The sequence below is a fragment of the Octodon degus genome, unplaced genomic scaffold (genome assembly GCF_000260255.1).
Source record: "Octodon degus isolate 3935 unplaced genomic scaffold, OctDeg1.0 scaffold00034, whole genome shotgun sequence".
Classification (NCBI taxonomy): Eukaryota; Metazoa; Chordata; class Mammalia; order Rodentia; family Octodontidae; genus Octodon; species Octodon degus.
In genome coordinates, this window is record NW_004524610.1 from 13,809,558 (window position 1) to 13,823,397 (window position 13,840).

Here is a 13,840-nt window from a genome sequence, read left to right on the forward strand (position 1 = left end):
CTATAAACATGGGTACACATATATCACTGTGGTATGATACTTTTAATTCTTCTTAGAGAACACTAAGAAGGGGAATAGATGGGTCAAATGGGACCTCTAATTGTAGTTTCTTGAGTAATTCCCACACTGATTTCCACGATGGTTGCACCAGTCTACACTCAACTTGTAAGTTGAATTATTTTATCAATTTGTATAAAATTGGTGTACACTCCCACCAACGGTGGAAAAGGGTTCCTTTTTTCCCATAGCCCCTCCAGCATTTGTTTTTGGTTAATTTCTTGATACTAGCCATTCTTCTCAGGGTGAGATTGAATTTCAGTTGTTTTACTTTGCATTTCTCAGATGACCGATGATACACATTTTTCATATATTTATTTGCCATTTGTATTTCTTCATCTTTAAAGTGTATATTCTTCTCAGATGCTCATTTTGTTTCTTTATTTTACCTAAGTAGATTTTTCCAATCATATTAATGATCATGCCTACATGGCAAAGCCAGGCAAATAAATAATGCTGCTGTTATAGTACCAAATAATATAATTCTTATGGAACTCCACTCACAATTATGCTAAATCAAATAGAAAAACAATGAGTATTTCAAACATTTCCATTTTAATAACTGCTGTGCCTTCTAGATATGATTCCAAGGCGTCCATGTGGTTGGGATAAGAGCCTTTATAGATAAAGGTTCTTAAGTTTTGTAGGCTGTATAAATAAATTTTAATATTTAATTCACCAAAAATTAGAAAATTTTATAAAATAAGGAAACATTTTATACTAGTGAAAAATCAGAATTTAAAATGTGATTTCTACAACCTCATATTTCTACAACTTCATAAAAATATGAAACAGTAATAAATATGATGAAAAATGAAAACTATAAAACACTGTTGAGAGAAATTAAAGAAGACTCAAAGAAGTAAAGATACATCCATGGGTTGGAAGTTTTAATGTTTTTAAAATACCAATTTTCTCCCCAGATTCACATACAAATTTAATGTGATCCAAATTAAAATCCTAGATCTTTTTGTACAAATTGATAAAATAATTCAAAATTCATATGTAAGTGACAGTGACCTTATCAACTTAAATAGCTTTGAAAAATAAAACAGAAGATTGGAGGACCAGCAGTACCAGACTTCAGCACTTATTTTAAAGACAGGTGGGATAGGTGCAAAGATAAATAGACCCACAGGGCAGAAGGAACTTCACAAATAGAGCCCCACATAACTGACTTCTAATTTTTGACCAAGGGCAGGAACAAGGGCCATATTTGCAACAAATAGTATAAAAACAATTCAAGATATATCCGCAAAGAAGGAAAGAATCCAAATTCATACTTTTCACTATAGACAAAAGTTACCTCATAGATCATAGACCTAAATATAACCCTAAAAACATAAAATTTCTAGAAGAAAATATAGGAATAGCTCTTTGTAAGCTTGGATGGGGTGAAGATTTCTTAAGCATAAAAGGCACATGTATATAATTTAATAAGAAAAAAAACAATTTTTTTCTTAAAATGTGCAAAATAAAACAAAGTAAATGTGCAAAATAGCCAGGCATGGTTGCTTATGCCTATAATCTCAGTCACTTGGCAGGCCGAAGCAGGATGATCTCAAGCTCAAGGCCAGCCTAGACAATTTGGTGACCCCCTGTCTCAAAATAATAATAAACAGGGTCTGGTCACATAGCTCAGTAGTAGAGAGCTTTCCCAGCAAACAGTAGGTGTTGGTTTCAATATCCCAGTACAGAAACTACGACCAAAAAAAAAAAAAAAGTAAACAAGGAAATAGGAATTTTAAAGTTATACTTCTAAGAAAAACTGCAGTTTCCAGACAAGATTATTTTCCTGCTTCTAGAGGCCACCCTAGCTTGTGACCTCCCTCCTCCTGTGCTTACAGAAAATGGTGTTAAATTCCTAAAGGTCTTTTTAGCCTGTAAGTTACACCTACACATTGTCCTTTCCTCCAGACCAGAAAACAGTTGCATTGGACAGCACATCACAGCTTCAAACAACATTATCTCAGCCTTACGGCTTGTAGTTGTCTGATAGACAGCAAGAGTACAACCCTAGATCACCTGCCTTGGAGACCACCCTTCAAAATGTGTGCTTACAAGCTCATAAGTCGTTCTCACACTTCTGAACATTCGCACTTGAGTGTGTCCTCTATCTCTGTTTAATGAACCTTCCTGTGTCTCTTCTACTGACCTGTCTTGAAAACTCTTCTACCATGATGAGAAGTCAGCAAGCCCTCAATCTTATTTTAAAAGGATGGGTTAAGTTCTTTATTGCAACCTCAGGATCCTAAAGAACCAGGCCAGGCCCATGACCATACTAGGGAGGACAGAGGACAACAAAAGGAGATATTGCTGTAGATGGTTGCTTTATCTGGCTAATGTTGAAAAGACTCAGTGTACCAAGAATTGCCGAGTATGTGAAGGAACCAGAATCTCATGTACTGTTGGTCAGAATATAAATGGACATCATTACTCAAGAAAATAGCCTGGCAATTTCTTAAAAGTAAATATATACCCTCTGTATTATCCAGCTGGTCTACTAGGTCCTCACCACGAGAAATCAAAGCTCACTTCCATATAAAGAAAATGGAAATGTTCATAACAGCTTTATATGCAGCAGCCTTAAATGAGGAAGAACCCAAATGACCATCACCAGATGAGTGGAGAGAGATGAGTGCATCGTCCATAAATAGATCTGCATTCAGCAATGCAAGGCAATAAATTACTGATACAGGCAACATGAATGAATTTTAAATAATTATGCATGAAAGAAGCTAGACAAAAAAAGAGATGCTATTTAAGTCCATGCATAAAAAATTCTAACCAATGCATTGCAAACTGATACACACAGGGTAACAGAGGATGGATGTATTCAGTGGTGGCTGCCTGGGGCTGGAAAGTGGGACAGAGAATGGGGGCCTGAGAAGCTCTGGGGTTGGTGGATGTGCCCTTGCTTGATTGTAGTGATTGTCCTGTGCGTTTCATAAGTTTCTCTGAATGCACAAAACTGTACTCTATATGTCAGTTATTTCCAGATGGCTACTTAAAAAAAATTTAAGTCCACCTCAAGATTCTGCTCTCTTGAATCTTTCAATGTCTGTCCAAATTACCTGCAATCCAGTAAATGATACTTCTCCCTCTTGAAAAGTCTTCGCCATTGTTTGCCTCGCATGACTTTCTGTTCCTTTCCCAACCTCAAAGCTGCTTCTTTTTCTGGTTTCCTTCTCTCACTTCATTCTGTCTCAAGTCAGAGCATTCTTCCGGGCAGCAGCCCGTCTCCCTCCTCCCTCATGGACCCTCCCTCTCCAGTTCTCAATGCCAGTGGACCCCAGCTCTACAATCCACCCTTGACTGTCTTCTGAACGCCCCATTTCCACCAGGCTCCTGCTGACAGCTGGCTCTGCACCACTGCTTTGGATGCAACACCTACAGAAGTCCTCGCTATCCCACCTAAGACGCAGCCCACAGGGGTCAGATCTCAGCCGCACCTGTCTCTCCCTGCAGCACTGTCCACCATGCCAGGAAAGGTGCAGCCATGGCTTAGAAACCCCAGCATTTTCACTGGTAGGCATCATCCTAGGCACTTACCCTATCTGCGCCTCACATCTTCATGTGTATAATGGACAAGTCTATGCTCTGCAAGACCACTGTGGGGATTTAAGAAAATGGTAAGTATTTATATCGAACCTGACATGTAGTGTTCGATGGTTGTCTTCATCACTGGTGAAATCTACCTTCATCCATTTATTCAAGGGCTGTTCTTTCCCTCTGTGGCCTCGCTGCACCTCACCTCCTTCCCTCTGTCATCTCCTTGCTCAGATCCCTTCCATTTTATTCAGTAAGTCAATGTTCATCTTTGATCTTCCTTCCTTCTGTAAAGTGCTGCCCCAGTGTTTCCAATGCCATGCCAAAGCACACACTTCCATGACCAAAGGCCTTTGACTAGTCCCCCTGGTCCAAAGAGCATAGACATTAGCGGGGCATCCAAGAGTCTATCAGCTTTGGTGCCACCTCTTTGCCCAGCTTCAGCTCTTCAGATGCTCTCTGGTCCAAATCCCCAGTTTCTGGCTATTCTCAGTGCTTTCCTGTCCTCCAGCAGCCCTGCCTGCCTCCTTCCTTCTGTTGTGGGCAGAGGTCTGTCTCAGCTAGCCTAGCTCGGCAGCTGTGTAATGAATCCCCCAATTCCCTGTCTGGAAGTAATCAGTCTCTCTTCAGTGCTTCTTGCACTTTGTTTGTGTGTTGATCCGGGGGCTGGCAGTATTGTCATTTATACGCTTCAGTCTCTTCCCCTTGCTTAACTTAGTCTAGGCATTTGAGGAAGCCTTGCTGAATGGAATGAAAAGGGCACAAAGAACTTGACAAATAGGCTGCCTGGCATCTCGCTGTACTGTCACCTGCTCAGGGAAGTTCTCTGAAGACTGACACTTTACAAATTAGCGATTTGTTGACTCTTGACGAGCACAGGAGAGCCATCTCAAGGGCAGGCATGCAAGAATCTTAGCAGCATACCTACTTATGGCTTTCAGGGGTGTAGGAAAGGGAGCAGATAACGTGTAAAAAAAAAAAATAGCCTTAATCATGGGTGTCCTACAGACTCTGTCAAAAGCTGAGATGCTTATTCTGTCCTCTCAGCAATACCAGCATCCCAGAGACCTTTCCAGTTTTACTATTTGTGAATTATGGTGCAGATTTTCCAGCTGGAATGAAGACTTGCATGGCCATGCAGAGAAATCCAGGAACCTGAGGCACCGGCAGCTGCTCACCAGCCAGTTGCCAAGAGCAACAGGGACAGGGACAGGTGAGGGGACACATGAGGCCAGCTCGTGGCTGCCAGTCTCCCTCAACATTTCCCAGATGGGTCCTGAACAGTGAAATGATTCCTCCAGGTAGTGTAAGGCCTTGGTCCTGAGCATTCTTTTGGGCAGCAGCCCGTCTCCCTCCTCCCTCATGGACCCTCCCTCTCCAGCTCTGAACACCAGTGGATCCCAGCTCCACAATCCACCCTTGACTGTCTTCTGAATGCCCCATTTCCACCAGGTTCCTGCTGAAAGTTGGCTCTGCACCACCACTTTGGATGAAATGCCCGCAGACATCTGGAAACTTTTCACCAAAAATGTAAGGGCTACTCAACACAGAGAGCAAGTCAATGGCAGCGTGCAGACTTCTCTCCCTAAAACTCCGGAGTTGGCACATGACCCACAGGACTGTCACTGAGGGAAGTGTGCAAAGCACAGGGCTGAGCATGCACACTCAGGCAGCAGCAAAGGGGGGAGGAAAAGGAACGAGTCACCATCCATCCACTCCAGCACTGCCACTGTGCCCCTGCAACCTTGACAGCCTCCACTCCTAGGGGGCGGGCGGAGCCTGTGACTTCATGCGTGCACACCCAGCATCCAGGCTGCAACAAGGTGGCTGTGGAAGCTCTGTTGGATAAATAAATAAGTCAAGACCCTCCCCCAGGGCTGCTTACATGAGCGAGGTATCTCCTTCTTCGGTACTCTTCGGTACTGGTAGCAAGGGAGGGTAGGAAACAAAAAAGGCAACAAATTAAATTAATTTGTAATATTAAAACTGTGCTTTTAAAGAAAAACTACACTTCAAGGCATAAAAGTTACTGAAGCTTTTTTTTACTTGCCAGGAAAAGTCCATAAGGCCCATAGGGACAGTAACACTTCAAAGTAGGCCCAGGGCCTAGGCCTTCCACCTGTATTGTGCTGTCGTTCTCAGAATGTGCACCGCTAAGATGACAGCAGATCTCAGCTTCAGACACATGTAAATGGCTTGCATTTTAACACAGGCCACCAAATGGGCAAAACCCAAAGGAGCCTGGAATATAACTCTTGGTTCACCCATCTTAGAGATTCTCCAAAGCCTCTCAAATACGCCTGACTCCTGCCACAGGCACCCCTTGTCCTTTTGCGGGTCTCCATTTGAGTGTGCACATTTAAATTCTGCCTAATAAACCCCTGTGCGCCTCTTACTGGCAGCCCTGGGGAGTCTTTCTCTATGCCGGTCAGGGACCTGCGGCTGCCCAGTGCGTGGGTGTGCCGCATTGCAGACACCCGGTGCTCGCTCTGGGGACCCCGTTGGCCCTATCCAGTGATGGATGGAACCAAGGAAGGGACACAGAAAATTTTATGTTTCCAGACATACTACATTAGCATGACTAGTAGGTAATTTTTGACCCTGAAATATAGAAGCTATAGCACAAATTCTTCCTGAGGGCGAGTACAGGAGGAAATCCAGTTAGGAAGGAGGCTGCTTGAAGTCAGGTACTTCACGCTCTGCATACACTGAACACAGAAATCCCAGCCGCTGGGGTCGCCCCACCGCTGCCGGCTAAGCTCTGGTCACTAGAAGAACTGGGGAGACTGACTTCAATTGCTTTGTTTGCGCTTTGCGGCCCAGTTACAGAGTAACCTGCCAGCAGTTCTCAGCATCCTCCCGGCTGTTGAAACAGAGCAAAGTCCGCGCAAGCTCCCCGAAGCTGGGCTGAGCCCAGGCCAGAGCCCCAGGAGAGGCAACGCGGAGCCCAGCTCGCGCCCAGCGCTCGTCCCGGGCCCCAGCGCCATGCAGTCGGCTGTGGGCTCCGTGCTGTCCGCATTCCTGCGCGAGCTCCCCGGCGGGCTCCTGCTCGCCGGGCTCTTCCTGCCTGGGGCTCTGCTGCTCTTCCTCCTCATTGCCTGCTTCAGGGCCAGCCTGCTGGAAGGTGAGTGAGACACACCGCCTGGTGGGAAAGGGCTCGGCGGCCTTTCCCACTCGGCAAACCTTCCAGACGCACGCGCCACAGGGCCGGGAAGCAGGACTCGGCTGGTCGGTGGGTTCTGTCTGCCCACGCACGGCCTGGGCGTTCCCGCAAGTGGCCCGGCCAGCACTGCAGATTACGCTAGGACTAGAGAGGCCCTTGGCTGGAGTGCCAGCACTTGGCCTCCTCTACTCGCTGTCGTTGAAGGGGGAAGACTCGGAAACATCAAAGCCCATTCCATTTTTTCTATTACTTAATAGTATAGACCTGGTAATTTGTAAAGAAGTGAAATGAATTTCTTCCAGTTCTGGAGGTTGAGAGGTCCGAGTTCAGGCGTGGTGGTGGGCGAGGGTCTTCCTGCTGAGGGCACTTGCCACGGGGTCCCAGGGCACAGCAAGCCCTGCTGAGAGCCAGGGCGGAGCTGGTTATGGTGACTGGCCCTCCTGTAAACTGCTCTGTTCATGAAGGCAGAGTTCCCATGACCTGACCGCCTCCTACAGGTCGTACCTGGTCCCACTTACTCTCAGTCGAGATTAAACTTCAACACGAACTTAAAAGCGAGCCGAACCCTAGCTCTACCAGACACCAAGGTGTGTCCCAGACACCAAAACAGACTTTATTACAGGACTGAAAGAAAGCAATCTCAGTTCTAGAAAGCCGCCAAAGGGTTTGGAGAGGGGGCTTCGTGGTAGAATGCTTGCCTGGCAAGCGCACAGACCGGAGTTTCATCCTCAACACTAAAGAAAAAGAACAAAGAAAAAAAAAAAAAAAAAAAAAAAACATAAAAGGCTTCTGACAAAAGCATCATCAAAAGTTAGAGATATTACAAATCTGTTTCTGACCACGGCCTCGGTCAATATCTAGGAAAAAACCTTAAGAACAACCTGTTCTTTCTTTCCTGAATGTCTGACGGGTGGCATTCTGACTTTGAGCCTCTCGCGGAGGCAGGATGGGCAGCCCCGAGCCCTCTCGGCCATTTCCACCCACGTTTGCTGGCCCTCACTGACGTGTGCTGAGCTTCTAGTATACACGAGGTAGGGGATACAGGAGGAGCCAGGAGATCGCGCACCGTGTATTGTGGCATAAGAAAAATCGGTGCCTTGGTCACTTAATGCACTCGCGCTCTCATCAGAAGCTTGTTTCAAAATGACTGTTCTGTTTCCATTTTCCTAAGAAGTAATATTCTCTCTGCAGTTTGACAGCCAGTGAAAATGTGATCCCAAACTAAAATATCACCAGTCTGTATCTCTATTGAACAACACTCACTTAAAAGCTGTAAACAGATGGGCAACTGTCACGTCATTTATCTTCCAGCCAGGGCTGTGGCAAGTGTGAGCACCCCTACTTTGTCCCTGTAAAGAGAGGGACACTGACAAATTAACTGGTGTCTCACAGAGCCCCAGAGTCCTGCATGCTAAGCCAGTAAAGCAGCTCGCTTGCATCCTGGACCATCAGGCGAGAGAGCCATCCTAAGATGTGATGAGAAGCATGTGGGGGTATTGTAATCATTCAACATTAATCCTGAGTCTTCAAGCCTTAGGAGGTAATGGTGTGTGTAAATTTAATTAGTAGGTAGAGAACATCAATTTTCTCACAAAAGAAGAAAGAGAATTCTCCAACATCCTGCACTCTCCAATCTGTCAGCTACCTTGAAAAGTAGCTCTTAGGGTGAAGGCATGAGTCTTAAAATATTAAAGGTCCAAAACCTTCACTAACTATGAGCATCCACGCATTACCTTCTAGGGAAGTTTCAGTATCTCCCCCTCCCCCATGACCTGAGATTTCTAACATTCTTCTAATGCCACCCAGCCCCCAAATACCATAAAATAAATAAATAAATAAATAAATAAATAAATAAAATAAAAAATAAAAAATAACAGATCATACCAAGTAGATTATGGGGCCAAAGAGGAAAGTGATCGATGATGTAGAGTGTGCCTAAGGAGAGTCACATGGAGAGAAAACATTCTCTCAGGCTTTCACAGAGAGCACATTAGCCAACCAATGGCCGTGACTCATCCACAGGGTAACACTGACAAAGGTTCTACAATCTGAGGTACAGGATCTCAGGATAAATCCTGAGGGGATTTCACTGACCTTATCAGACCCAAAAGCTGCAACTCTTTTGCACAGGTCTTGCTTTATCTTGGTCTTAACCATCCAGCAGAAAAGTATAAAAACAAAGTATAAGAAGTAAAGCCATGCTGTTATGTTGAGTTGTAGGGGACTCAGGTCAACAATTTCTGACATTGCCAATCAAGCTGAAGGCCCAATACTATTATGGATTACTGGACTCTTTTAGAATATTTTGCTGAGTTAACACACCTATAATATTCAAATGACGGAACTAAACAAAAGAGGGGATACAGATGAATGTCCATTTTGTACCTGTGTATTCAAAATGGTTAGGATAGATATATAGCTACATTCTCCTAATGAATAGAGGGACTCATTGTAATAGTGTTTGTAAATAGGATATCAAGTCTGCATCTTGTACAGCAAATAACCACTAGGAAGAGAGTATGCAATATGTTAATTATTGAAACTGTCCTACCAGTTTGATTTGAAACTCATTGTTATTTTTCAATAAAATTATGGAAAAAAATAGATCATTCCCTAAAATAACTGAACTATCAATATTAGTATTTTTAAAATTACTATCTATTGAATGTCTTAAAATTTGTAAGATCTAAAATAAGGTCATTGAAGCCAGGCATGGTGGCATACATCTATACTCCCAGCACTCAGGAGGCTGAGGCAAGAGGACTGCTACAAATTCAAGGCCAGCCTGGAGCACTCGGGGAGCTTGGGTAGCAGGATTACTATGAGTCTAAAGCCAGCCTGGGATACAAAGTGAGTTTAGGGCCAGCCTGAACTGCATAGCAAGACTCTGCCTCAAAAAGACATCATCATCATCATCATCATCATCATCATCATCATCATCATCATCATAAAACAAAACCACCCAACTGGAAAAATTTTAAGGCATGAAATTTACTCCTCCCTCCTATGAAGTTTTCATGTGAGGAGTAGTTAATTAATAAGGGTAGTTCTTAGCACAGTGACCTACCCATCAGGGAAGTATTTCTGCACCCAAGGCCCGTGGAGGAAAATAAACCTCACTTCTCACAGATCTCCCCACAAGAGCAAACTCACATTTCATTATTTGTCTAACCTCTCTGCACCAAATCCTCAGCAGATGCACTGAAATAAAGCACTGGCCCGATTGCAAGCTCATTTAGAGGAGGCTACGCTATTTTATTTTTCTTGTTCTCTCCTAGTATGAAGACTTTAGTTACTCGGGGATTCATTGTAGATGGATGAGTTTCCTCTTTTTCTCTTTTTCCCCTCTGCCCTTATAGTTCTTTGTCTTATTCAAGTCTCTTGTTTTCAGCTGTACAATTTGTACGCTGGTTCCTTGTTCACAACACCCAGTGTTGGTAACTTAGAATGACAAGGAAGCAATCACTCATACTTTACAGTCTAAGCCATGGGCCATTTCAAGGAGTACCTTTGAAACAGCAGTAAGCTGCGTGGAAAGGCTATGGAACCTGGTGCTCAAGCTGTGACTCTGAATCAGACTGCCAGGGATCAAACCCTGAACTCACTAGTTTTTGTGATCTTGTGAAAATTGCTTCACCTGGATCCCTCTGTCTCTGTGGTCCTGTGAAAATTGCTTCACCGGGATCCCTCTGTCTCAGGCTACCCATCTTTAAATTGAAAATATAATTGTGAGTAGCTTACAACGTCACTGCAAGAATCAGACAAGGAAAAAAGAACATTGGACTCTTCAGTTAAAAAAAAAAAGACGAGAGACTGTATGCAAAGGACTCCATGCTGTGCCCGGCATGCAACAAGTGCTGGACAAGCAGGGGCTAGCAAAGCTTGAGGCCCACGTAGCTGAGGGCTGTCCTCTGTGTAGATGCCACCTTCTTGAATGTAAGTATTTCAGAAGGCCAGGAGAATCTAGGCCACTAAGAGAGCATGCGGCTCTTGGGATGCATAGCATATAAAGTATTGACAAAGGATAAACTGCATCCATTTCATAAGGGACCTAAAGAGAACATTTTTTTTTTTTTTTTTTTGGTGGTACCAGTGATTGAACTCAGGACTCCGCACTTCGAAGTGCTTATTCTACTGAGCCATCTCCCCAGGCCTCATGTTTTTTCTATCGACATCTTTATTGCATCACCCCTAAAACTAGAAAATCCTGGTCTCTGTCTTGGTTTGACTAATTGTAATTCTGAAAATAAAAATTTTAAAGGCAAAAGCAGGATCAGTTAACTGTACTTTGGTGGCAGTCACCAGGCACATCCTGAAGACATGTGTTGAGATGATCTCAGGGTAAGGGTTGGGGAGATGGCTCAGTAGAATCAGCGCTTGCCTGGCAAGCACAAGGGCCTGAGTTCAATTCCTGGATCCGCCAAATAAATAAATAAAAAATAATAATAATAGTAAGAGATCTCAGGGAAAATTTGGTTATTGCCCAAGATACTAGTCAAAGCTACAGGGGCTTTAAGAGCTCACAGAAAGATGGTACATAAGGAAAGGTGGCGCATAAACAGAGAAAGGGCCTGTGTCAAATGCTACAGAAGCAAATAATTAAAAAATGCTTCTAGATTTTATAAAAAAAAAAAGTAAGATGACATCAATAACTTAATATGTGAAGCTATATTGTAAGGGGTAAAAGAACATGGAGATTATAAAAACTGAAATGGTTGTCAGTAAAAGCTTTCTAAAAAACTAAGCAAGAAAGCTAATTTGTTTTGTTAAAAAAAACTACCCGGTGCCCAAAGACTTTTTTTTGCCTAAGCCGAGAGATCCTACAATAGGACTTGCCCTGAAGATAGGGGCTTCTGTAGCTCACTGGGGCCACAAGCGTCATAAACAGAGACCAGCTGCCACTTGTGAGCTGTCAAGGACCAATGACACCCAGCTAATTGTATTTTTTCTTTCAGTAAATGGAGAACTGCCTCTGACTCCTGATGGCCAATCCAAGTGCAAGGGCTGCTTTTCCCTATCCCAGCAAATGAAACGGAGATGACTGTTGGAAGTAATCAATATCTAAAGCACAATGAACCTCTGATTATGACCAACGGTCCACAGTTGAGCTAAGAAAGTAGACTGATAAACTAAAACAGCAGAATGAATAGAATATTAAGAGGGCTGTTCTGAGTCCCATTGGAAAGTATCTTCTGTGAGACTCAGCTTTAAAGGCAGCTCTTCAGGAAGTGCCAAGAGGACTGACACATGGTGCTTTGCTGTTACTACCACTGTTTACTTTGAAAGGTATATTCTAAAGGTGAAATTATTGGACATCGTTACTACCTAATCGCACAGAAGCCCACATTACTGATGTTCCAGGTGAAGAAACCAGTAGAGATCAAGTGAATAGCGAAAGGTGGGAGCCATGCGCAGAACTTCAGGTGGCAGGCCTCCAGCCTGCTCCAACGGCAGTTCAGCAGCATTTACGGGACATCAGCTCAAAACAGCGCTTCAGACCTGAGTGTGCATCTCTCCATTTCCTAGCCGAATCATCACGGTGATAAACACAAGCCAACTCCCCCAAAAGGAGGCCTGGCTCACTCACCAACGCAGCTCTTGGTGTGGGACCTGGAGATACTGACCAAGTGGGGCTGGGAAAAGGAAAGGAGAAGACAATGTTCACGTAATTCCTGAGATGAATGTAAGCCTTTGCCTATAAAAGCAAAACACCAGAGAGCTATGCCTAAATATGGAAAGCAGTCTACATTTCAGCAGCGGAATTCTAGGAGTCCGAAAGAGCCAACATAGATACTTGAAAAGAAGTATTTCATTCAAGGTGGTAGTTAAAACACTTCATGGTTATTATTGTGACATTTTTCTAGTTAACAGGAACAAAATATGTTTAGTATCACCTAAATCTGGTTGCATCTCAATTTTCTCACAAGTCACTGTGTGAAATAACTTTGGTCACCTGCAAAAAATGCACCAATTTTGGTAGTCAGTCATGCAAAAGATTGTGTGGATGACAAAAAGCAAACATACATCACTAGTGCAAGTATGTCTGGCTTCTTCGCTACTCACACCCTAAAATTCTTTTTGTGAGCAGTGTTTGCACTATGTGTAATGTAACTCTCTGTCCAAATGAAGGCATGTCTCCAATTTACAGTGAATTACAATGCCAATGTTTGCTGGGACTTTCAGACAGAGATAATTTATAACACAGTTCATGCCATATAACAGAAATAACATGATCCTGTCAGTTTTGGGAGGGATCTCTTTTTAGGCCTCGGTAGAATCAGCTTGTGTTGAAATGCTTTCTGTAACAGAAAGCATGAAAGGGTGTCTCACATTTTTAGTGAAGGCAGGCACCAGGCAGACTGGAGGCCATCACCGGTTTACTTCTTCCTCTAAGAATAGGCCCCAAAGAAGCCCAAGTGCTGCCTCTAGTGGCTGCCCACCCACCATCCGAGCCATGGTGTTAACAGATGAGCTTTAGTCATCTGTTCTCTGCAGCAATCAGAACCAACTAGTTAAGGCAAGACTTTTTTTTTTTTTTTTCGGAATGGGGAAATGAACTTAGGCCCTTGCGCTTGCCAGGGAAGGGCTTATTCCACTGAGCCATCTCCCCGGCCCCGAAGACCCATAGTCAATGGAATTCTCATTAGATTTGAGTTTAAGAGGATCACTAACATTAGTTTTCTTGTGGCGAGAACAAGTCCCAAGGTTTCACTGTCATATTTGAAAGGTGATGCTAGCAAGTGTCAGTGTACTGAGCAGGCCAAGCAGGTGCACAGTCATACTGCTCTTCGCATGCTCAAGTTACTTGCAACCTCAGTCACCTTCACAGCTTCCCCATCTGGACCTGGCCTCTGTTTCCTTACTTTACCCTATACTCCATTCCCTTCTATGTTCCACAGCTTCTTGTTAGAGATCACGAATCTTCTCACCACCTGAAATGGCTTCTACCCAACAGTTCTAAATCTGATTTCTAGGGCTGGAGAGATGGCTCAGTGGTCTAAAGCACCTACTTAGAACAAGCTTAGCAAAAGCATCAGGGACCGCGGTTCAATCCCCCAGCACCACATGCCA

General features: G+C 43.8%; 1 protein-coding gene across 1 annotated transcript; it reads left to right on the forward strand.

Moving 5' to 3' along the window:
* The first annotated feature begins 6,027 nt into the window (after nucleotides 1-6,027).
* On the forward strand, nucleotides 6,028-12,445 carry Smlr1 (small leucine rich protein 1). Its single transcript, XM_023714220.1, has 3 exons — nucleotides 6,028-6,190; nucleotides 6,482-6,730; nucleotides 11,725-12,445. Exons 1-3 carry the CDS (start codon nucleotides 6,028-6,030, stop codon nucleotides 11,808-11,810), a joined length of 498 nt encoding a protein of 165 aa, XP_023569988.1. The 3' UTR covers nucleotides 11,811-12,445.
* Nucleotides 12,446-13,840: the final 1,395 nt, after the last annotated feature.

Bases quoted from the DNA above. Each gene is read 5' to 3' on its own strand.
- Smlr1 (XM_023714220.1), top strand. From the start codon at position 6,028: ATGCCGGTCAGGGACCTGCGGCTGCCCAGTGCGTGGGTGTGCCGCATT. The intron at 6,191-6,481 runs GTAGGTAATTTT...CTGTTGAAACAG, and splicing joins ATACTACATTAGCATGACTA to AGCAAAGTCCGCGCAAGCTC. The intron at 6,731-11,724 runs GTGAGTGAGACA...TTTTTCTTTCAG, and splicing joins CAGGGCCAGCCTGCTGGAAG to TAAATGGAGAACTGCCTCTG.